This window comes from Populus trichocarpa, chromosome 8, assembly GCF_000002775.5.
Source record: "Populus trichocarpa isolate Nisqually-1 chromosome 8, P.trichocarpa_v4.1, whole genome shotgun sequence".
Classification (NCBI taxonomy): Eukaryota; Viridiplantae; Streptophyta; class Magnoliopsida; order Malpighiales; family Salicaceae; genus Populus; species Populus trichocarpa.
Genome location: NC_037292.2, coordinates 9,177,008 through 9,201,522, shown reverse-complemented (window position 1 = coordinate 9,201,522; position 24,515 = coordinate 9,177,008). Strand labels below are relative to the sequence as shown.

Here is a 24,515-nt window from a genome sequence, read left to right as displayed (position 1 = left end):
TTTAGTTTTTGTATTAAAAAAGTATTATTTTAATATATTTTAAAAAGTATTTTATAAATCAACATCTACGTACGGACTTTTATGCTCTTTGATTGCTAAACTTTTAGCATAGATTATGACATGTTTTGATTGCTAAATTTGTTAAAACAACACGCTAGCTTCGAGCAACTCTCATGGCCAAGATAAAGAAAAGAAAAAGATTATAACATGGGAGAATTGAAACATTTATTAGGAAAAGGTGCGTCCTGGGATCAGAGTAATGGAGAATTCGCACACAGAGTAGTTATAAGTGGGAATGAAACTTTGGGGACTAAAGGGATCAATAATCTGTTTGACAAAGATACAGGGACTAAATTGTGGTTTACTGAAAAAAGTATACCTTCACCTACCATTCGAAATTTGTCCTTGTTAATTTGATGAATTCAGAGAAAAAATCAATATTAAAATCCCATGTGATTCGTCCCAACCTAAGGCAAGGAAAAGGCAGTGAGTTGATTAGTGTATTAGAAACTAATGGGAATGGCATCTGCAAACAGCGGAGGAAGCGAAGGGATGGAATTGTGCATATTTGATTTGAGAAGAGGACAGCAAGAAGGGCAGGAACTAGACAAGATCTTGTTCTTCTTTCCTGCTGATTTACCCTTTTCAACCCAACTCTCTGTCATCGGACTCAGTGAAGGACTCATCACTTTTACCAGGTTTGGTTTCTTACTAATTAATTACGCCCTATTCCCTCTAGAGGCAGACTAAAAATCTCATCAATTACAATAAATAGATAGCTCATCAAGAATTATTATGCAGAATTTTCTCTCCAGAGGCAGCTTGTGAGGTGATAGAAGCAGAGAGGCATTCTCATGTTTTTTACGAGGCAGAGCCCGATATCTGGATGGTCATGGTCTGTGCAATCATGGGTTGTTCTCTAAAAACATGGGTTGTTTTCATGTTTGAATGCATTTTACTTAATCACTTCACTTGGGTGCCTAACCTTGCTGTAGGTAGTGGAGAAAAGTAAGGAAGCAGAAGCAATATGGCGGGTCGAGGCATTGCGAGAAGTTCTCAAGGAAATTCATTCTCTTTTTATGATGTTTTATGGGCCTGTAAGAGAAATGCTTGAGAAAGATCCTAGTGGAGGACAGATTCGAGCTCATCTCTACCCTTTTGTCATGGATTATCTAAGTGGTAAGGCTCTGTGCTATTGTGTAGGCTGGAATTGCAGTAGATCCAACTTTTGTTTTGTTCTTTTTTAATTGTGGTTGGGTGAAAAGTATTTCATTGTAAGTCACTAATTGTCAGCATGTCAAAAGCGGTCTCCATTGGATTACTGCTGCTGGGGTAAATGCTAAAGTTGCTGTTTCAAAAGGCTTCCATTGGATTTGAGCTACCAAAGTATTGCTGAAGTTGCCGTATCTCATACCTTACATGTAACTTTTATCTTTGGGACAGATTTCCTTGTCGGGAAGAAAATTCAATTACCATCATTTCGTGATTGTTTGAAGGAATGTGGAACTGTACAGATGCTGACTGTCGGGAGGGAGGCAGCTATTGAGGTTCAGGTTTGTCTCTACAAATACTTTCAGGCGATCATAAACATGAATCTCCTTGACATTTTTCCACAAATGCGCTTGGACCTAGTGGGATTTAACATGCTATTGTAGCCCTGTGGATAAAAATAGATCAAACCTCGTCATAGAAAATGCTGTGATCAATTGTTTCCCCATTGTATTTTACATATAACACTAACTAGTACCAACGCTTTCCTCTCTAGCTGCCTTTTTGTTGGAAGTGTCCATGGTAGTTCCACTGTTCGTGCTATGTGTATCGCTTTCTGTTTGCTCTACCCTTATTTAATTATATGCTCCAAACTGGAATTTTCTGTCATGAAAACATCAGAATACAGATATTACAATTTTCATGTTTCTGACCATTCAACTTTTATTTGTGAGAAGTTCAAGTAAAGCTACACTTACTAAATAAGGGGGAATAAGTGTTGTTTATGTATCAAAATCATGACAATTTCGAAGTATAATAAAAATGTGTTCAAATATTTAATCGAGCCTTTTCTTTATTCTGAAAAAAAAATACATTTGCGATATTTGTCATTGTTCGTGCAGCTCCAAGGTTCTAGGTGTGACAAATGTTTAACACGTGTAGACGTCCATACCCAACAAGTATTGAGTAAACTTTAGAATCAAGCGTGCTTTTATGCTTCCAACCCCTCCATTACTTGATAGGTTGAGAAACACATCATTGTTGGCCTCTCTGTTGAATGATGTTCGCGGTATGAACTCTGATGAATTCCTCTCATATTGGCAGTCACTTGTGAGGGTACTTGAGTCTGGTGCTGGGGCCACACATTGCTATTCACTGATCTTGTTTCAAGACTTGCTTGTGTCCACGACGCTTTCACCTGTATGGTTTGATCTCCAAGGCCCATTTGATCTTTCTAGCTTCTTAATTTATACTGCATGCTGCTATTTATACTCTTCAAACCTTATTTGGTTTTCAAGAATTAAATAAATGTCAGTGACAGACTTCTGATGATAATTTTGATCAAATGCTGACAACCTTCATCACGTTATTTTTGCCAGGATGACACCATAAATTTATTTGCGTATGCAGTTCAAAGGTTGTCACCTCGTGCTTTGTCATCTGGAGTAAGTTCATGGTCCTATCTACGCAGAGGAAGTACTCCTTCTCATGTTGTTGTAGGGCCTACCTTTGCCACTGTCTCTGTTTCTGATCAATTCCATCAATTGCATGCTACTTCTCCTAGTCAAGATAACAGTTATCATGTTAAAAGGCCCTTACAGCACAACAGGTGGTCTAAAGGGAAGGATGGTTTTCTGGTCACTGATATTTGGGGAACGGAGACTGGTAGTTTGATTCCTTCCACCCCAACAATTTGGCTTCAGCAGACCGGGGAAAGAATGTATCTCTGTGCTTACCAGTATAAAAGCCTTACCTTAATCCTCCTGGTTCCTTTGTCCTCCATTCTTAATGGGGAGCAAGGTGTCTCCCTGGTCAAGCAGCAGGTTCTTGAAAATGTAAGTGACTACGTAGTAATTGAATTGTGTAATGCTATTGATCTTCTTCTGTCTATTTTCTCCTGTCATCAATATTTTTCATTTTGTTTGTATGTTGCACTTCACCAATCCTGATAGGTTTTTAGCAGGTAGAGAATGTCAGCAGTTTGTATAATATGGTTTTCTCCATGTAACTATATCTGTTGCCATAGATTATTCTTATCTTTATTATCTGCTACATACTCAACAAACAAATGCATAGATTCTACTGATCTCATCTCATTCTGTTTTATGTGCAAAGGTTTAGTGGTGCACATAACCAAAAGTTGCTTTCCAAGGTGATTAACAAGAGTTGTTTCATTCGATCTTGCTGCTCATATCACATCTGAGAATAGGCTTATGTTGCACACTTTTGTGAAATCGGAGGAACAAAATTATTTTGTGAAGACACTACTTGTATCAATTTAACTGTAAATTTGCAGGAAACATATTCTTTTAATACAGGAGAAAGAACTGTTTGAGTCTGCTGTGCATAGATGCATAACATTTTTTTCCTATTCTTTTATGTAGCAATTGTGTAGGTGCCATAATTTGAATAGGAGTGCTTGGTGTTCTATCATGCAAATATCCTGTCTTGGCTGGAAACTAAAATGTGTAATAAGTGAGGATTGAGGGTGTTTCCCTATGCATGTGATTTCTGTGGAAAATTACTTGTCCTACTACACAGAGGGTCTTGCAAACATAATATACAAATATCCTGCTAGTTTCATTTCATTGCATTTGTTCATCACATCTGTTGAAACGAATGCCACAGAAGCACTGATTTATAGAGGATTCACCACCCACAACCAAGCCTTAGCTCAATATGCCCAAGACCCCAAGTGACCTCAGGTTGAGAAACAACTTGATGCTTGTGTGTCTTGATGCTGAAAATCATGTTGAAAATATTCTGAGAAGACTTAGAAGAGTCAATTTGTTAATAACTTACTGGGATGTTGGTATTATATCGAGAAAGAAGAAAGAATGTTTGCCTCATACCCCTCCAAGAGCTGAAACAAAAATATCTACTATGTTCTGGTTAATTTTAATCACAAATATTGTTGCTCAATTCCCTTTGGATGATGTTGGTGAACTAACACTTGATTTTAGTATAGCACCCTTTCTAAGCTCTCACTTAATGAAATAGTTGACGGTCATGTGGAATCCTTCTCATTAACTCTAATTTGTTCATTGTTTATGCTTTTATTACTGACCTCACCTTTTATTTGAGCTTGCATGAAATTTTGTTTCTAGTGTCAGGATCTCCTGGCTGGGTTTGATTGAAATTCTACTTAATGCTCTCAATTTTAGCCTTCTCATTGAAAAATGACATTGATGTATTGGAGTTATATCATATGCATTTACAAAATGTCATATTATTTCTTGCTGAATGTGTAGGCATCACTTAAGATTTTAAAAGTTGAAGAGAAACTATCAAAAGGATGGGGTGGTGAGAATGCTTATCATGTCAGTGGGTACCGTTATCTACTCATTGATGATGATAGAAATGTATCCAGGGCTTCTCCTCCAGCAAAGGTTACAACCCTAGCAAAGGTAAAGAACCCTTTGTTTTAGCTTCATTGAATAGTACTTATCTGGTTTACATGAGCTGGACATGTCAACTTACTCTGCTCAATTTTTTACTACTTGCCTTTTGAGGTATCATTATAGTGATAAAGCAAAACATGTGAAACTTTGGTGCTTAGGTTTTAAAGGAGGAACAGTGTGTACCAAAATGTGCATAACAGAAGGCTGATTACTCTAAAAAAGAGTATTGTGTTGTTCGATGAATTCAAGAATGAGTAAATTTTGATGCACTTAGTTGATTGATGTCTCTGCAAATATGCTGGGCTTATTTATATGAAGGATAATACTGGTTATCTAATATTGCTATAATCTTGGCATTAAAGCTTCATTGTTGTCAAAAGGCTGAACACTGACAAATAACATGCTCAACATGTCCATTGTCCAATGTCTGGGTTCAAGCAGAAAATATATTATTGTGAATTGTTTTTTGTATATGGGTTGTGCAGCAGGATTTGTTTTTTTTTACCACTTTCATTTCTGACTGGTAGACAGATGAATAAGCTGGGATCGTTTGAGTCTTTGGTCAATATCTTACCAATTAATCAAATAAGTGAAAAACGAAAAGATGAGCCAATCAAGTTGTCAAGTAATTGTCTGCCTGAAGCTAGTAGCAGTAGTACCTGCATCGCCCTGCAGTGTTTCTGCTCATATAGTAAAGTTGTCTTTGTCCCATAGCTACAGACCTTGTTTTTAAAAACTTCATATCTTATTGGAGTAGTACAGAAGCAGAACCAAGAAAAAAAAAACCAAAGAAACGAAAAAAGAATTGGTGAATATCTTGATAGAATCAGATCTGAGCTAATAGCTTAAAACTAACTGAAATTAATAATGTTAACTGGATAGTATGTCAAGTCAACGGTTAACTAATAGTGCTTAATGCCAATTGAGAGTTACTTCTAGTTCCTTACACAACATTAATCATATATGAGATATCTGTCTTCAAACTTTGGTTGGTCAATCAAAAGAATGCTAAGTCATGGCACTTGGTGGCTTTATTTAGAAGTTTGACATTGTTTTATTAATTGAGGGAGCTGTTGATGTTGAATTTTTTTCATGTTGTATTATCACAGGAATCGTTGCTTGCCATGAGTAAGCTTAGAGAAGAGGTAGATTTGGAGAAGAGTAGATCAAAATGGGATAATGCAGATCGTGACAAAGATTTGGAAATATGCATTAGAGCGAAAAACAATGCTTGGGTTATTGCTCGTACTACTAGAGGGAAGGAGCTTTATATGGTTCTGGAAAGGGCCAATGAAACACTTCTTTATGCTTCTGATGCCTTTGAGAGGTTCAGCGACAGGTAGCCCATTTTTTAAAGTGATTGCATTATCATCATCATTTATATTTTATCTCAACATCACCTTTAGCACTGGAACTAGTCTGATGAGCATATAACTCCCAGCTTACCATTATTAGTGTTTTCCTTTTTCACTATATAACTTTGAGGGCCAAAGCAAAAAACTAAAAATTAAAAATAAATGTTGAAAGAAGTAGTATTGTGGACTGGACTAGTTTGGATTCCAATTAATGTCTCACAACTTGACTTGATTTACTGAATCTATCCTCTGGCTAAATAGTAGCAGTTCTGTTCATACATGCTCTTAATGTTTAACTATCTATCCTTGGCTAAATAATTGACTTTCCTTTTCCTTTTCTATGTCAGGAAGAACATATTTGGATAATAGATCGATCTTTATTTATTAGCTGATGATTGGCAGATTTATTTCACCTGTTTCTAAATTTCATATTTTTCTGTGGTATTTATTTATTTGTGATTTATGCAGGTATTGTGGTGGCGCTTTTTCTTTGGATTAGGGAAAATGTGCTGGCTGTATATTTATCTATTATCACATAATTAGAAAGAGTGATGAATGTACGAGCACCACCGATTGTTTTGTTTCTTCCATCTCTGCTTCTCATGTAAAGGACCCTTTGTATTTTCTTAACAACTGGGTTCAAAACAGAAGATTGTATCCGCTGTCTGTATAATGCTATGGCTAATCCATACATTTTGATATTAGGATTCGATCATCATCTATTCAGGGTGCCTTTGCTAGCTAGTTCTGGAGCAGTGGCTCTGGGAGGTCAGCTCATCTATGTAATAATTCTTACTGAAATAAAAGTTGATATTGTTGGTCACCGCTTGCTTGGTGTGCGTTTCTTGTTGCGTTAATCAAAATACTAATATCGGGCTAGTCTCATATTCTATCCCCACGCATGCCTCGAAGGAAGTAAACCAAGGAATTGGCGAAAAGAGGGAAGGCGAGAAATCCAGCAGCCGTGAGACGCTAGCAGGATGGAAGCGGCGCCGCCTCAACACTCCTCTCTAGGGCAAATTTGTCAGGGGCTTAAATCTAAGGCCCTCCTTGTTAAATTCCCCACGATGGAGTGACCGATTTGGGTTTAAATCGCACATGCTAATTCCCCAACCCCACACCCACTAGGGACTCCATTGCCTTCGGTAATGCCCACAAAAAACGAAATTGGATTACGTAACTTTGGTTTGAGTTAGGCTGAGCTAAGTAGGAGATAGGGGTTGGGCCAAAATGGTTAAAACTGAAGAATTTGAGCTGGGTCCATCGTGGCTCAAAAACCCATTACACGACAAAATGGCTAGCTAGGTTTTTGTGGTGACAGTCGCCAAACGTAACATCATCTACGCTATGTCACCACCTCACTCATTACTGCTCAGATATGCATTCTCGCTTGTCCGTCAAAGCTAAAATAGATCATGTATGATGAACATCTTTTTTGCTTGCTGTTCTTTGTTTCTTTTTCTGTGATGGGAAGAGGCGATGAAGCTTCTTGATTTTGCTATTGTTTTGATAATAGATTATTGATGTCTCTAATGATGATAAAAAAACTGTCGTTCTTCTGACAATTTACAACCATGTGGAAGTATTTTATGGAGACCTGAACTGAAGGGATATCTTCTTCTTCTTTTGTATTTCACACATATTGATATTCTTAAAACCAGCATTCGATAATGTTTTTGTTGCCTCTAATGATGATGCTTATTATACTTTCGTTGTTCCGAGACTTTCCGTGCGGAAATATTTTTGGAGACCTGAACTGAAGAGGCTTAATTCTGATTGTTGTCTTGAAACTATTTTGAATTCAAAGTGTTTCTGGTTTTATCCTGGATCGTAGAAGTTTCCGTTTGAATTTGCCTCTGTATAGTCTTTAATCTTGCTTCAAGCAGAGATTTTGATGTTTTATACGTGATTAGAAACTCTGATCTGTAATTTTTTTCATCAAATTATCATTTTTTGATCATGTTCACATCACCGAGGTTTATGTTGTTGACATTCCGTGTTCTGTATCTTTTTTATTAGTATCATATATTATATTACTGCTCCTTGGTAGTACTCTTTTCTTTCCATTTATTCCCGATCAAAATCTTGTCATAAGGGACTTTCGGTTCTGTTTTTCCCCCCATTGAAGTACGTTTGGTTAACAAGCTGTCTTTTTTGTTTAAATTCTATTGGGAGTCCTTTTTTTTTCGAAGTAGCTTATATGAAGTGATGCTGTTACAGCATGTGAACCCAACCCTGCTTGCCAGAAGATGGATTTCTTACGGCTGCCTCATTCAAGTTGGTATGTTTTTCATGTCCTTGTTGAGGGTTTTAAGTGTTCAGTTTGTTATTGTTTTAGACAATAAAGATCGTTATAATATCTCTAATGATGTGCATGTTAAAACGTTCGTTCTCCTGATCAAATTAATGCTGAAAAATTGCGGAGACCTGAGCTGAAGAGTTGTAAAAACGATCTTCAATGTCCATTTTGTTTAGTTTATAACTTTGTTTGTTCATATTTTGTGCATCGTTGAGAGACATGGAGGTTGTCTTTCAAAAGTCAAAATGTAAAACAGAAACATATAATAAGATGTGACTTTATTTTCGAGTGTAGTAACATACAACTTGTGTTGAATCACTTTTATTTGATGGCTTTTTTGCATGATGGAATTGCACCATTTGGTACTGGATAAGAGTGCATTCAGTATCATTTGCTATATAAACAGTCTCTAGAATTTTGCCATTGGTGGTTTCGCTTCTACTTCCATGGAGAAGTGATAAGCCCTACTGTCCCGAATACGCTACTCAAACATTTATGATATGAACATTTCCTTTAACTGTGAATGTTCAACATTATGATTTTTTTTCTGGATGTAGTTGATCTATTTCACTTTTATTGTTAATCTGTCTCTGCTCTGATTATATTTCCTTCATATTGGACTTGGGCTGAAAGGTGGCCATTGAAGAGGTAGATTAAAGTGTCCCACCTTTGTTCAAGATGAGGTACTGATTAATCTCTTCTTTTTTTCTCTTTTTAACTAATTTTTCGTGTATCATTGAATTCATTGTTAAACAAGTTTATTTCCTTAAATACTGACCACTGTTTGCTTTCTTATTTTCTCTTTCTAGCCAGCCAATGGAGGAAGATGTGAGTTTATTTTGCACTCCACGTTCTTGTTCTACTTTTTTGTGTGGTTGTATTGCATCATAACACATAAACATGTATCTTCGATCAGGCACCAATGTGTTGACAAGTTGAACAGCTGCTCCTCTATCGTGTCATGGTCATGAGCAGCATCAACAAAAGGCCAAATTCACTTTTCAAATCCCGACAAACCTTGAAGGTCCAGTCCCAGAGCATGATGATCTGCAAAATTGCACCCCTGATTTATATTATCCAGAATCACAAGATACCGTAACCTTGTTACTAGCATAATTTTTACTTTCTGGTCGCTCTTTTTCTAGGTGATGAAAGAAAAATGCTTGGTTTCCTTTTACTTGAGTTGATTCTATACTATCTTAAAATTAGCTGTTGTACCACACAAAACCAAAATTACTGAAACGAAGGTCTATAATTACATGTATACTGGTTTAAGCTAGGATTGGAGAAGCCAGGTCCAAGAAGAGCACTACAGATAGTGCACTAACTATCGTAGAAGTTTCCCTCATTCCATGCATGTTCATTCCAAGAGCTCAAGATGCTGTGGTTGCTAATCTTCGGCTATGCCAAGGGTTACTTCACTGGTAATAAACCCTTTAGAAGTGCTTTGCCAACTGCCGCCCTTATCGATGCCATTGCTTCTGCTGCAGCATTTGGTATGGCTAAGGCTGTCCACCCATAATTCTCCTAGTTCCTATCATGTAATCCCAACAATTCAAATAATTGCACCAGTTTTTTCCCCTGCCTAAGATGTTTGAATACGTTTCAATATCATGTTAGCTTTGGTAAGTTTTTGCTCACAATTGAGTTGCTTCTTTATGCATCCAAAAATCCTTCTTGTTATCGGAGTCGAGCTCTGCCTGAGACGTGTCTTGTTTCATCAAAATCTTGGAAATGCTCGTTTGCCCCTTGTTCTCCCCAACATTCAAACCTTGTTGCTCCATCAAAAAACAACTATTACTCCTACCCCAATGTTCATTCTTATACCCTGATATACCACATCATTTGCTGGTGGGACTTTAGCCAAGGAATGCAAGTTTTGATTTACTCCATTCAAACCTTGTTGCTCCATCAAAACTCATTTGGATTACAATATATAACCAAAAGGATGGCTCAATCACAGTACCAACCTCCGCATGGCTCAGCGTATCAGTGCGGCAATGCCTGTATATATATATATATAATCGAATGCTTATACCATCTTAGAATACCGAATCTATTAAGTAACAATATGCATCGACTGTATAGCATTGTTGAAGTTTACAATATATAATGTGTGACGTCATTTTCAATGGAACAAAACACTGCATGCAATTGGTCACAGTAGGTGCGGAGAAGACATGCTACGGCGCCACAAATCTGTCAATCAACATACAAAGAAGAATCAGCATATAGGAATTAAACATTGAACTTGCTGATATGAACATGACAATCATAAATACTATGAAAGACAATGCACTCTCAAGTAATAAAAATGGCGTCTATAACAATTTTTTTTTGGAAATGCATTCTGAAGAAGAAGAGGCTAGGGAGAACCAACTTACTTTGTCTAGTTAAAATTACCTATCCAATATCCATATAACTTTCTATGTAGTTTTCCATTGTACGGTATGTTAGTGGTTTGTCTCAGAAGCCAAAAGACCCATCTGCTTAGTTAGAATTTCCAAGTTCCGAGGCTTCTCGAAGTGAGGACCTTCATCAGTAGCTTGGTTTTCCAAGTTATGATACTTCTCCATTTGTTCAATTAAATTTTCAAAATCTTGAGATCTGTCCAGCTGTGTTCCTGGAACTGCTGTTCCTGTATCAGTTTCAGCATCAGTGGGCTCTTCATAATCTGTTTCGGAATCTTTAATGTTTGCAACAAAAGGATTGGCTAAAAGCAGCTGCTCCCAAGCACCATCATCTGCTAATTCTGGTAGAACGAATGGGGCGTGATTTTCAAAACCCAAATTCTCATCCATAAGCAGCTCCGTGAATTCTGAACTAAAAAAAAAATCTTTCATCCCATCAGAAGATGGGTTAGATTCTCGTGGATTTTCTGGACCAATCGGTGGTGCATGCATGGGCTCAAATGTCTCATCCACTGGTGGCTGGTACTTTACTATCATCCCCTCAGAAGCCAATGGGTCAGCATCATCTGCAACCTGTTCCACAATGCTTCCTGGCTCAGCCATCCGCCAATTATTTTCCTTTTTGTGTAGTAGCTGAGCTAGAAACCCTGGGCTTTTTTGCATTGCCATCACTAAGAAAGACAGCATCTGCTGCTGATTCTTTTCCATTCCCTGAAGCCGATCCCTCAAAAGGAGCAACTTATTGTCTGCAGTTTCCTGGTGCTGGCTGAGCTTAACCAACTCCTGCGTCAGTGCAATTTTACCAGTCTTTAGGTTCTCAACTTCCTTCCAGAGACCCGCATTTTCAACGCTTTCATGGTGTTCCACGGAGTTGTCCTGCTGCTGCACTAATTTTCGATTGTCTGTGCCCTGTGAATTTTTCCTCCTGCTGATATTCTTTAACAAATGTTTCTGCCCTCTGATAAATCCATCATTTGCAAATTCCCAATGATCTGTATCAATCTTTCTAAATCCCTGAAAGAAGTTCATAATTATTAAATTCTTGAATAAAGCATGTTATTTCGGATTTAACACATGCACCCACTGCGGGGCACGGGAGGATGGGGGATGGGGGCAGGATTTACATGTATAGCAACTGAACTACGCTATTCTCTACCATAAACATTGGTTGCACTGCACAATTATGTCACAAGAAATGATATCCCAAAGTTACACACAATTTCTAAACACCCTCAAGCTTCTTATACACGCTATGCACATTGATTCCTCAAAGAGAAATTTTCAGAAACCATTTTGCAAGGCCAAAGGCCCAAAAATATCCTAACTTCTTACAAATATCAAACAAGATGGATGAACAAGGAAAAACTCTGGGAACATTGGTCAATTTTTACTTTACTTCCTGTTTCATATAGTTCAAAATCGTTATGAAATCGCTTGGATAAAAAAATCTGTAGACATACATAAGTTTAATTTTTGTCATTCTCATAGGAGCAGATGAAGGCTAGTTAGCATATTTTAAATCGGTTTCAAGCATAACTGTTACATATGAAAAGATAATGCAATACAATATTTTAGCAAGATTCATTTTCAAATAATTCATTCAAAGAACAAATTAGCAACTATGTAATTCTGAACCTTTGTGTCCACTCTCTTTGTTTCTTAACTTGGTCAGATTTGAACCCAAAGAAAATGGAAGTAGAATTGTCACAATGCTGTACTCAAGAAAGGGGAAATGGTACGCATTTATGTGAGGAAGAACAGCAATCAATTGGAATCATTCCTCTTTTACATGTGCACAGTTTGCCACCAAATCGCTGCTCTAAAGATGCACAGAGGACACCTAGGGAATGGTGATAGCTGTAACAATATCAGTCTTAAGTCTTAACTTTAATCTATCGCCACTTGGACATTTATAACTCAGGTTAATGAGGCTATACACTGAAATTCTAACTAGAGAGGAGTTAATTGGCTCCCGTTTTTTCCATCGCATCATTTCCTCCAACACCGGATGCCCACCCAAGCACATGAGAAAGAAAAACAGAAGCACAAAAAGAATTGATTGTAAAGGACGACCTTCATAAAAAACATATGATGAGTAATATCAGGAAAAACACAAAGGACAGGCTATGAAATTTGTGACGGCAATCTTTCAAGATAGATGGCATGCAACAAGCAATGTGTAAGATCTTTATCGATCTTATTGACCACACATCCCTAGAAATTGCTTCACTGCCACATGGGGACAGCCTTAGTTATATCCTCCCTCTATGCACGTGAATGTCATTGTTCTAGGAAGACAGTCTTCAAACACAGAACCAGCAAGCTAATAGAAATTAAGAAACTATATCTTGGTACTATTTACCATTATTAAGAATCCAAAATGTTGCAACGGACAATTTCACATTGCATTTCAACAATCTAGAAATACACATACAAGAATATCATCTACTTTCAATTCAAAGATAAAAATGCAACATAGAACAGACACATTGCATTTCAACAATCTAGAAATACACATATAAGAATATCATCTACTTTCAATTCAAAGATCAAAATGCAACATAGAACAGAAACTATCGTTTGTAACAAGTTCACACTGCTTTGAAAACTCAAACGATTCTTCATGTCACCGACGAGAAACTAACCCAGAATTTGAAAATATTCTTCAAATTAATTTTTTATATTCAAGAAATTTCCAACATCCACTTAGAATCAATCAAAACCCCACAATTAAAATCCAATGACAGAGCCTAAACAAGAAAGAACCAAGCGAGAGAAAAGCAGCCCATTAAAGAATACAAAGAAAGAGAGCAAGAGAGAAAGATAAGAGAGAACTTGCATAGATATTGAGCTGTCTGACAAAACTAGAAGAATTGCTGTGCTTGAAGTACTTGGGCAACAAGTGGACACAGAATTCAGTCATGTCCCATATGACAAAGCTGTCATTGGTTTGGCTCCATGAGATTATCGAATTTGTTGACTCATCACCTACCATTTCATAGCATTTCTTCAAGAAAGGAGCCACCCCACTATCGCTTGATTTCACCATTACTGAAAAACACCAACAGATTTCCTCTTCTTGGGTTCTGCAGAAGACTTCCTCTTCTCTTTGGATGCACAAGTCAAGATATATATCTATCTAAGACCCGAGTCCACTCCAGGGGATGAGAAGGCAAGGACAACAAGGGTATGAAGGGAATATTATATGGATGGTTGTACGGAGTGGGGGATTCCGATAGGATTCTGTAGTGCGCTTCTTGTCTGTCTTGAGAAGTTTGGGAGAGGTCTTCTGTCCTACGGTTGGGGGCCCGGGGTTCGTCTGCAGTGAGATAGTTCTGAGTTCGAGGCTAGTTAATGTTTGACGTCTGCTTGTTGAATTGTTTTGGTTCCTTATCTTTTCTTCTTTTTTCTCCCTTCTTTATTCTTTTCCTTCATAGTCCATGGAAGCAACTAGCAAGGAAAGTCCTTCTCAAATAATAATAATAATAAATAAATAAATAAAGAATGAAAGGGAGATCGGGTGAGTGAGTTTTCAACTTGAACATTCCTCGTGATTGAGTTGGAAAACCCATCAATCAATCCATCACATAAAAATAAAATATCTTTTTAACAAACATATATGATTTTTTTTGTGAGAACAAAATAAAAGAAAATACCGTTTTGATGGAACAAAATAAAAATATTAACCCATTCTATCTCCTAAGCATAAGAAAATAATATAGACGAGGTAAAGTATTTTATATTTTTTTTTTAGTTTAACGTGGATGTCCAGGTCAGTTTGCGCGCATCTCAATTAATCCCACGGGCCCTGAAATAAATTAATGAAAATATAAATCTTTAATGACTATCATATAAGCAATCACCGCAAAGTATTTTATATATTGCTCCTTGGAGGAGCGTCTTTTTTGGATGCTACTTTATTTAGTATTTGTGTCATCATGAACACAGAAACTTTAGGGAGCTATAGATGTGATGGGCTTCTAAACTAAACCTAACTCAACGGTGATTAATCTTTTATCAAAGGCCGCTAGCTAAAAAGGGTGGGCCTCTTTATCACCTTGCCGGGTTTGGTTAGGGCTTGCCTAAGCCCACCATTCATTTGGTATGGGCTCGGCTTGGGTCTTAGGAGACATAAAGAAGGAGAGCTTACATTCTTCCCTTCAAACTCTCATCATCTCTTGTAACTTTCTTACAGAAACATATACAGTCTCGCAGGCTCCCCATCTACATTAGTGCTTAACTTAAACATCGTAAAGTTTCTTAAACCTCTAAAAAAACTTGTTTTATAGATACTCAAAAGGCCGAAATTCAGGAACCTTTAATAACTCAATTGCAAAGCCAGTAATCATACATGGAAAGGCTTGTAATTCTCTTGAAAAAATTTCAACTTCATCGTCAAACAGGACCGGTGGCTGGCCACAACGTTGGTGGTCGATCAGTGTGAAACATGTTTTTTCGAAAGAGATTCATCATCTTCTTGCTTGTAAGAGTAATTTATTTTGATAGGAATCCTCTTTGCTCTAATATTTCTCTCAATTACTGAAAAATATATAGTATATATATGAAACTAGTGCATTTCCTGGAGAGCATGAACACCACCTCAAGGAGCTACGAGAAGCAACAGCTAAGAAATATAGCAGCTTGTAAGTAAAAAGTCTGGGTGAAATTTCATTAAAACCTGATCGTTTTTTTATATATTTTTAGTCTAACATTGAGAGTTAATAAGCTACGAGTTATAATGAAAGCAAAAAATTAGATTAAAGAAATATTCGAGTGATGATCTGAAAACATGAATATACAGGCTACGAATTCCAAATCAAGAAAAACACATGAACACTGATCACAATCAACTTATTAGCTAGGGTTATTTATTTATTTTAAGTATGTTTACGAATTAGAGTGGTTGTGAAGTGTATCCTTAATTGTTCTTTGAATTTTCATTGCAGAAGTGAGACGTCTGTTCCTATCGATGCTTTTGAAAGTCATGAATCCCAACAGGACAGTAGAGATTGGTGCTTTCACAGGCTATTCTCTTCTTTCCACAGCACTCGCCTTGCCCAAGGATGGCCAGGTAGGCAGCTCTACGTTGCATTCAAGCTTGTTTGATTTGTGCCATTGATTGAAGAATAAATATAATCTAAAAACAATAAAAACCAAAGTATAACATACTTTTATTTTCGAGGTAAGATCATCGTATGCAAATGTAGCAATTAGTTATACAGTAATTTTCATTACGATGAGAATATTATTATATAGTTTAGAGTGATTATAGTTTGTGCAATAGATAACAGCAATAGACACAAATCTGAGAAGCTTATGAATTTGGATGGCTGCCTTGTGTCTGGGAGTATGATTGTAATTGCTTTTCAAAGTATTTTTTATTTAAAAAAGTATATCAATAATTCTTTGTTTATAAAAGTATGTCAAATTTTAAAATTAATATGTTATTTATATAGAGGAAAAAAAGGGAGAAAAAAAAATTTTGTCGACAAGCCAAGAAAATTTATAAACAAAGCACGTTTCTACAAGTGATAGGTAGCAGGTAGTGATTGGCTGACAAGAGACAGCCCTTTCCTAAAATGGGCCGTGGGAGAGCGAGAGAGTGACACGATAGCAAGTGCTTCTTTGAAATTGAGGTTGAATATATTTTATATTAAAATTTATCTTTTAAGAGTTTTTGTATCGTTTCGACGTCTAGAAGTTAAAAATAATTTTTTAAAAAAATATATATTATTTTAATATATTTTTAAATAAAAAACATCTTATATTTTTAAATATTCTAAATAAATAAAAAAACACCTTACATCGTCCAGCTTGTGCTTTGTCTGGCGATGGTTTTTTTAAAGTGCATTTGCAATCTATGCACACTTAAAGCTTAAGTTTTTGAGAAATTTTTAATCAGCAGGGAAACAATTTTAATTTTTTAAAATGGTTGAGCTATTACCCTTTCAATTTTAAAAATATTGTAAGTATTGTGTTATTGAAGGAAAATATTCTTAATTATACTATTTTATCAAAAAAAGAAATTAACAATTACGCTACTTTGAAAAAGAAAAAAAAAACTGCTCCTAGCAACAAACTTCGAATCTCACATTCCATCCAGATTTGAACTTTGGAATATGATATTGTAGAACTTTGGAACATGTTCTTAGCATGCGGGCATTTTAGTTTTGAGATAGCGTTTTTATTCGATAACGTGTAGTGGGGCGTATTTTTTAAAAGATTTTTAATTAAAATAATATTTTTATTTTTGGTATTACTATATTAAAATTATTGACAAACATTTAACAATATTAATTTAATATTTTTAAATAAAAAATAATTTAAAAACAAATACCCATATGGTCTCTTCTAATAGTACGTTTGGAGGGCGTGTTATTGAGTTTTTTTATTTTAAATATTTTTATATTTTTAGATTATTTTAACATATCATGTAAAAGAAGTTTTTAAAGAAAAATATTAATCTGATATATTTTTAAATATAAAATAATTTAAAAAATAAATTATAGATTTAAAAAGTAAGGTATCACTTTCACAGACACCAATAAAGAAACGTAAAATTATCGGTTCCAACTACCATCTCACACTTGGTGGTGAAGTGATTGAGTGATAAAGAAAAGGAATCTTTTGTATAATTAGCACACGGAGTTTGTTCTTTAAATTGATCCATACTGCTAACTAGGGAGACGAGACCGAGCTGATGATCTAAGTCTGAGTCCCTTGAGCCCAAGGCCTGAAGAAACCAAGCCAAAAATGGCTTTCGTTTTACCTGCTAAAGGAATCCTCCAAAGCGAGGCTCTAAAACAGGTCTCCCTCTTTTCTCTTTTCTCTTTTCTCTTTTCTCTGTGTTTATAATATTCCTACGTGCTAAGTTCTTCTATAATCACTATTACTCCCCTAGCCAGCGCAGAACAATAAAATAAGTACTCGTTTTCAAATCTTCCATGCACTGTACTTCGTTTTTCTGGACAGGTTAGCAGATTGGAGAACCATTTAACTTCAGCTTGAGAATATTCAAACTCTTTTACCACATTCAACTTTAAATGATCTTAGCAAGCGCAAGTTTTTTTTTATGACAAGAGAAGAGGCAAACTTCACTTTTCTTTTAGGATAATAGAGGAAATTATATTCAACTTTTCACTGCAAAACAAGATAATTTTTCTCAAAAAAATTCAATTGATGTTTTGCAATTTTACCTTTTCTGCATTAATTTGATTAGGTTCATATTGATCGCTCAGTATAATATTAATTGATCGCTCAGTATAAAACATGCGCATGATCTACCTGCTTGTAAGAGTTGTTTATTTAATTTGAGTGTAAGCTCGATCCTTTGTTCTAATATTTATCTTAATTTCTGAATAAATATATAGTATATATACGAAACTAGTGCATATCCTGGGGAGCATGAACAGCTCAAGGAGCTACGAGAAGCAACGACTAAGAAATATGGCAGCTTGTAAGTGTCGGTGGAATTTCATAAAGGAAAATATATAATTTCCTTTTTTTTTCTATTTCTAGTCTAATATTGAGATCACTCACTACGAGTTACAAGTGCAAGCAAGAAAATTACATAAAAAAACGTTCAAGTGATTTGAAATTGAGGAAGTTATGAATTCCAAGGCACGAAAAAGACGTGAACAATAATAATCAAGTATTTCTGGGGTTCTTTCTATTTTGAGTATTCATCTCTGCGACTTGTGAATTGAATCTTTTTCCTTTGAAATCTCCATTGCAGAAGTGAGATGTCTGTGCCAGTTGATGAAGGGCGTTTCCTGTCGATGCTTTTGAAATTAATGAATGCCAAGAGAACACTGGAGGTTGGTGTTTTTACAGGCTACTCTCTCCTTTCCACAGCACTCGCCTTGCCCGAGGATGGCCAGGTTGGTTATTAACATGTGAAGAAAGCAACAATGGGCTTTAAGATATACAACGGCGTTCATGCTTGATTTTTGCGACTAAATGACCAATAATACAATCCACTTAAGAACCATAATCCTTGTATTTTTTCCATTAATTTTTTGAGGTATGTCCAACAACGTATGCAACAGTAGTTATATGTGCACTGAGTTATTTTCTTTATGATGAGAACTGGCGATCATGTCTTTAAGAGTGCCCAGTTTGTGCCTATAGGTAACAGCAATAGACAAAGATCGAGAAGCTTATGAAATTGGATTGCCATTCATTCAAAAGGCTGGCGTGGAGGAAAAAATAAATTTTATCCAATCAGAAGCCACCCCAATTCTAAACGAAATGCTCAGCAATGTAGGCTTTTCATCCTTTCCCTCTTTCTTTAATTTCTTTGCTAGCTGATGTGCTAGTTTATGATTATCTTTGCATTTTCAGGACAAGCAGCCAGAATTCGACTTTGCGTTCGTGGATGCCGACAAGTCAAGCTACAAGCACTATCACGAGCAATTATTGAAATTAGTTAAGATTGGAGGGATTATTGCTTATGATAATACGTTATGGTATGGCTTAGTTGCAAAAGAAGTAGATGATGAGGCGCCAGAGCTTTTGAGGATGGTCAGGACAGTCATAATGGAGTTCAATAAACTTCTAAGCTCTGATCCCCGCGTGGAGATTTCACAAATTTCCATCGGTGATGGCGTTACACTATGCAGGCGCCTTTGCTAAACATTTATCCCATGCAGATTTGAGATCTGATCTCTCTGTGTTTTTTTTTTTTTTCCCTTAGGGGTACTTATCCCTAATAATGCTAGCACGTCCTGTAAAACTATTTTATGGGAGCAGAACAAATAAATTTATGTATTCTTATAGCAGTTTAATTTCGTAGTTCGTCGTCAAGCTTAAATTTTCTATATATTGACGTGACTGAATTTACAAGTTTTTTTTTTTTTCAAGATATTTTTCAAATTAAACCCATAAACCTATATATATTGTAGTGCATGTATTTAAAAAAAAAAATGATGCGATGAATGGAATAATTTTCAAAAAGCCTTACTTGAATATAAAAAAAAGAAGCTTTGTGTTTGTGAATGGGTTTAGAGTGCTATCATCCCATAAAAATAACTTGAATCATCCATTTTTTTATTCTATAAAACTAGCCCAAATCTGGGCTCCATTGTACAAATGGATCTTGCGATTTTCGGATCATTTGTATATTTTGAGTTTTGTTTGAGAGTAGAGATGATTTGATAGGGGTGGCTTCTGTTATATGGGTGAGAAGGTGGAGGCCGTGGTAGGTTGATTTTCGCCTCAAGCTTTGGTTGTGGTGGTGGATAAGTGGAACGAGAACGTGGCGGGACTGGGTGGAGATGGAGGTGATGGCGTCGGAGCCTCCTCTCTCTCTTACTTTTTTTTTTTTATATTAAAGTAATTGTGTTTGAAATTAAGCGAAATTTATTTAGCACAATTAATATAGTTAGCTTTAAAGATTAAACGCCATCAATGCAATGGCCCTATAGGAATTTGACGCGTGTCATTCCTATAGAGCCACTATCTACTTAAAGTCCTCAGTGCCGGAGGACTTTAAAATGGTGATATGTGACGTAATAGTTCAAATTCAACACAATTAGGTGAGAGTACCGAATTGGATTACGGGTCCCTCCTGCACCAAAGTGGAATAGAAGTGTTTTGTTTTTTTTAGAAAAATATATTAGATTGCCTTATATTCTTGGTTAAAAAAGCACATGTAATCTCTAAATAATATAGTTATTTTATTCTTTTAATCCCGGAATAAAATAAAATTGAAAGTTTAAATTAATGGGTTTTTCTATTAACCAAACCGGGGTTTCCATTCGATCACACTTCACTTTATGATCCCACTTAAATGTCCTTTGAGCACGTGGACTCATTTTGTTTTAACATGTATAATATTAAAAATAAAAAATAAAAAAATAATTTGTTTTAAAATCCATGAAACTGATGCGACCTCACCTCGCACCCTTTTCTTATTTTCCTGTGTATCAAATCATAGATCCTATCACTATCAGAACCCATCAGCTCTCTAAATCTATCGAATTCGCGACATCTGCCACAGATCCATCTTTTAATAACTACAAATCTCTCAGTCGGCATCAAACACTTGCCGGTTGATAGACAGAGTGGCAAGGGTTATTTGTTTTAAATAATTTTTATTTAGAAAAATCTTAAAATAATATTTTTTATTCTTTAAAATTTATTTTTGATATTAACTCATTAAAATAATCTAAAAATATTAAAATCAAATTAAAATAAAAAAAATTAAATTTTAACAAAAAAAAAATTAATTTTTAATTGCAATACGGTACTTAAAATAAATAAATAAATAAGATCAACTTAATTTGTCAAACACAAATAATTAGTTGATCTTGGTTAGTGCTTGGCTCTCTCCTCTTAATATCCGATGAGTCTTAAAATTTAACATGTTTAAGAATAAAATCGATGTATTAGATAATTGATGAATCTTTTAGTTCAAATATATTCTTTATAGTCAAGATATATGGTGACTTGATAAGAAAAGTTTAGAGGATTGGTAACTAATAACATGTGATATCTGGTAAATCAGGTGATCAATAGTTAATACCTGCATAATAAATGTTGGGCTCAGGCCTATTAGAGATGAGAAATAAGTTCAGGCGCGCTGCCTAGAACCAAGCATGTAAGGTTTTGGGTGCGCTACCAAGCTCGAGCATGTTGGACATAGTCGTGGAAGCTTAAGCTCACAAAGATGTTGGGCATGCCACACAGACATTGAGCATGCTCCCTACATGCTTTCTAGAAAGTTGAGCTTGGGTGTTCGAGCCCAAACTCTTTCAATGTTGGGCTCGGGCTCCTATACTTTAATTTATTTTCTTGAATTCTTTATTGTATTTTAGGTTTGGAATATGAAGCTCGAAGTCAAGAGTTCTTGTTGTGTCTATTCTATGAAAAAAAATTATTTTTTTGGGGGGGTTTTTGAATTACATTATAATTAGTCGATCTTGGTTTAGCGATCGGCTCTCCGATCAACCTCTTACATAGCCTTTATGTTGAAGACACAAATCACGAGGATGGGATGTTGTTTTTCATGAACTAGAGAGAAAAGAGAGAATCAACAGTAAAAAGAAGAGGAGGAATGTAGGATTGACAGTAAAGAGAGGCTTATCATGGGAAAGGTGTACATGCTGATCATGTTCTTATGACATGATCTGGTGTAGATTGACGTACTGGCCATGGATTTTATTTTGTTTTGTTTTGCCTCTTAATTTGTTTTTTGTGTCTTCATGATGATGCTCAGGCTGTAGAGACTGTCAATTCCATCATTGGTGGATGGTGGGGGTCGACTGGAGAGAGATGGTGGAGACTAGATAAAGCTACGGTTTTTTTATCCAAAGCAATATATAACTCTTCTCCAAGCCCGTAGCTCGACAACCATGACCGAATGAAGTTAAACCGATATAGAAATTAGCAAGAGAAACCAATCACCCTTAATACATGCGCACAAAGATCTCGAATAAGACCACCAATACTAGCATCATCTGCAGGGTTACCCTAGACAGTACTTCCATCAATACTCAACTTCCACCTGGGAGCCTGGTCAGGATCTAATGCCATGGAATAAGTCTGCAGTACTCAGCATTTAGCATTTGCAATCGAAGCTTCATTGTCAGAGCAGGCAAGCCAGAACATAGTCCCTGCAGAGCTGCCGAACTTTCTTAATTTGCGTCGGTTAAGCAACCATTAAGCCCTTAATTGCTTCACTGCTACGAGATTTACAAATAACCCAGATACTCTAACAACAGAACCAACGCCAAGTCTCGTTCCTTCCTTTATGGGGTTGTTACTGCTGTTAGAACTTACAATTGTGCTTGCTAGTGAAACCGCTTCCAGCCAAAATAAAAATCATAAAATTTCGTTTGGTATGGTTTTACAGATTGTTTTAAGTTGATTTTTTTCGTTTGAATCAAAGGAAAGTTATAAATAGACTCTCAAAACTTTCTCGCGCCGGACAAGTCTGATAAACCTGAAACGATTTATAATCATCGTAGTAACAAAAGGGTTAAATTTAGGGATAAGGAACCGATTTGAGCTCCACCTAATGATGTTCTAAGTTGGAAAGAGAGTACAATTACAAGGACTCAGTGATTAATGGACAAGCAACAGAGGAGGCTTCCAAAGTTGGTTAGGCACAACTATAAGAGATTGAAGTGGAAGATGGCAATATAGCATGTGATTGAAAAGGACGACAAACCGGCAATTGTACTATCTGAACCTCTTAAGGAATTCCTTCCGAAGTTCTTGGTCATGGTCTAATGATTCAGCCCTCAAATCATAAATTTCGAAGAGCAAACTCTCAAGGGCAGTGGTTTGTCTACGGTTTCCTGACCTTCCAATAGATTGGTATCATCCTCGAATCTTAGGAACAAGGGTGAATATGATTGATTAACAATACCCTTAAAATTGATCAAAATACCCAAACTAGCTTGCGAGGCAAGTTTGTTAGGGTAGCTGTTGACATCAACTTGGAATTGCTGATTTAAGGTTCCATCATCATTGAAGATATTGAGAAAATTTTCTATTCATGAGGTCATGCTGGCCATGGTAGTTTGTTTTGTCCATCAAAAGCCAATCTTAAGGGTGAAATTAGGGGTGAGTAAAAAAATCAAAAAACTGATTAAACCAAGAAAATCAGAAAAAAAAAAACCGAAAAAACCGAATCGAAAAAAAACCGATTAAAATTTTAAAAAACCGGCCGGTTCGGTTCGGTTTTATAAGCAAAAAACCACAAAAACCCGGAAAAAAAACCGAACCAAACCGAAAAAAACCAAGCCAAAACCGGAAAAACCGAGCCAAACCGGTTTGAACCGGTTTTTGCCCTAAAAAACCGAACCGAACCGAAACCGGTCGGTTTGACCGGGTTTCGGTTTTTTTTTCTAAAAAAAATTATATTTGGTTATTTTTTTTGATAAAAACCAAACCGAACCGAAAATGATTACTCCTAGGTGAGATGGACAATTCTGATAGTATTACCTGCTGCAGATGCTGATGTTAGGGTGGTGGCCAGAAATTCTGACGGAAGGCGGGATTGGATGGAGGTGGCGAGTTTGGGGTATAGATTCATGCACAACCTAGTCCTAGATTGATGCCGAGATCTCGAATGGAGGATACCACCGGTCAGAAAAAGGAAGGGGTGGGGAAAAAAAAAAGGAGAGGAGAGGGGCTCTCGGTTTGATATCCTCGCCGGGATATACGAGGGGCAATTTATAATATGCAATCGGACACTTCTGCTACTATAGTTGACGTACTAGTCAAGCACAATTTGCTAAGCTAAAGGCCGAGCAGGAGGGCCCAATTAAAGCCCAATCGGAAGTTAAAAAGGGGGCTTCCTGATTAGCCCAATTCTTTTTGGTATACACCCATGGATATTTCAAGTGATGATAAGAAACCCACACCGGTGGCCCATTATGTGTACGGTAGCCGCAATTTTTCAATTAGGTAAGGACAGCATCAGAAGCGTGGCACATAATCGAAGGCCGAGGGATGTTGAGGAACTCAATCCTCTGTCTCTGTGGTTTAATGCAGCGGTCTCTTCTATTTTGTATGACGAGTTTGATGATAAGGAATTGTCAAGCTACAAGGCATAAACTGTCTAAAGCTTCGTGTAGGGAGCTCGTTGGGGCTCATAAACCAGCGGCTCTTGTGATTGTTGAACCCAGGATTCGTGGGTGTTACTTGTTAGCATCTAAATTTATTAAGAGCTCAGTTTTTCCAAGAACGCAGAGAATTAAAGCTTCGGGGTTCTCGGGTGGAATATGGTTAATCCGGAGGGATGATCTTCTTCAGGTGGACATACTTGTTAATCATAAGCGTAAACTGCTGTCTGTGTTTCTCCCGCGCATGTGTTCGTAAAGGACTACGG

At 36.4% G+C, this 24,515-nt stretch overlaps 3 protein-coding genes, 1 long non-coding RNA gene and 3 other non-coding genes across 9 annotated transcripts; 6 read left to right on the top strand and 1 right to left on the bottom strand.

Annotated features, from left to right (window-relative positions):
- Positions 1 to 277: 277 nt before the first annotated feature.
- Positions 278 to 6,788, top strand: LOC7471430 (vacuolar fusion protein CCZ1 homolog B). 2 transcript variants are annotated; one of them, XM_002312439.4, is made up of 10 exons: positions 278 to 698; positions 802 to 895; positions 996 to 1,179; positions 1,294 to 1,332; positions 1,444 to 1,553; positions 2,314 to 2,409; positions 2,589 to 3,044; positions 4,461 to 4,616; positions 5,720 to 5,949; positions 6,434 to 6,788. In XM_002312439.4, exons 1-10 carry the CDS (start codon positions 514 to 516, stop codon positions 6,462 to 6,464), a joined length of 1,581 nt encoding a protein of 526 aa, XP_002312475.3. In that variant the 5' UTR covers positions 278 to 513; the 3' UTR covers positions 6,465 to 6,788. The 2 variants fall into 2 exon arrangements, with proteins under 2 accessions (XP_002312475.3, XP_024463667.1); XM_024607899.2 differs by lacking the exon at positions 1,294 to 1,332 and having other exon boundaries at positions 303 to 698.
- Positions 6,789 to 7,388: 600 nt separating this feature from the next.
- LOC18101526 (uncharacterized) lies at positions 7,389 to 9,846 on the top strand. Its single transcript, XR_002983532.2, has 4 exons — positions 7,389 to 8,246; positions 8,898 to 8,947; positions 9,074 to 9,092; positions 9,181 to 9,846. It is a non-coding gene; the product is annotated as an uncharacterized LOC18101526 (long non-coding RNA).
- On the top strand, positions 7,491 to 7,577 carry LOC112328536 (small nucleolar RNA Z159/U59). Its single transcript, XR_002983551.2, has one exon. It is a non-coding gene; the product is annotated as a small nucleolar RNA Z159/U59 (small nucleolar RNA).
- LOC112328537 (small nucleolar RNA Z159/U59) lies at positions 7,647 to 7,731 on the top strand. The gene has a single exon (XR_002983552.1). It is a non-coding gene; the product is annotated as a small nucleolar RNA Z159/U59 (small nucleolar RNA).
- LOC112328538 (small nucleolar RNA Z159/U59) lies at positions 8,324 to 8,407 on the top strand. The gene has a single exon (XR_002983553.1). It is a non-coding gene; the product is annotated as a small nucleolar RNA Z159/U59 (small nucleolar RNA).
- A 409-nt stretch (positions 9,847 to 10,255) lies between the features above and the next one.
- LOC7457815 (heat stress transcription factor A-8) lies at positions 10,256 to 14,100 on the bottom strand. 2 transcript variants are annotated; one of them, XM_002311501.4, is made up of 3 exons: positions 13,515 to 14,100; positions 10,649 to 11,689; positions 10,256 to 10,463 (listed from the first exon to the last, which is right to left on the bottom strand). In XM_002311501.4, the coding sequence occupies exons 1-2, from the start codon at positions 13,722 to 13,724 to the stop codon at positions 10,718 to 10,720; spliced, it is 1,182 nt and encodes a 393-aa protein (XP_002311537.1). In that variant the 5' UTR covers positions 13,725 to 14,100; the 3' UTR covers positions 10,256 to 10,463; positions 10,649 to 10,717. The 2 variants fall into 2 exon arrangements, with proteins under 2 accessions (XP_002311537.1, XP_024463668.1); XM_024607900.2 differs by having other exon boundaries at positions 10,668 to 11,689.
- A 3,132-nt stretch (positions 14,101 to 17,232) lies between these two features.
- LOC7457813 (caffeoyl-CoA O-methyltransferase) lies at positions 17,233 to 19,468 on the top strand. Its single transcript, XM_002312437.4, has 5 exons — positions 17,233 to 17,482; positions 18,046 to 18,131; positions 18,411 to 18,555; positions 18,806 to 18,937; positions 19,019 to 19,468. Exons 1-5 carry the CDS (start codon positions 17,429 to 17,431, stop codon positions 19,307 to 19,309), a joined length of 708 nt encoding a protein of 235 aa, XP_002312473.2. The 5' UTR covers positions 17,233 to 17,428; the 3' UTR covers positions 19,310 to 19,468.
- Positions 19,469 to 24,515: the final 5,047 nt, after the last annotated feature.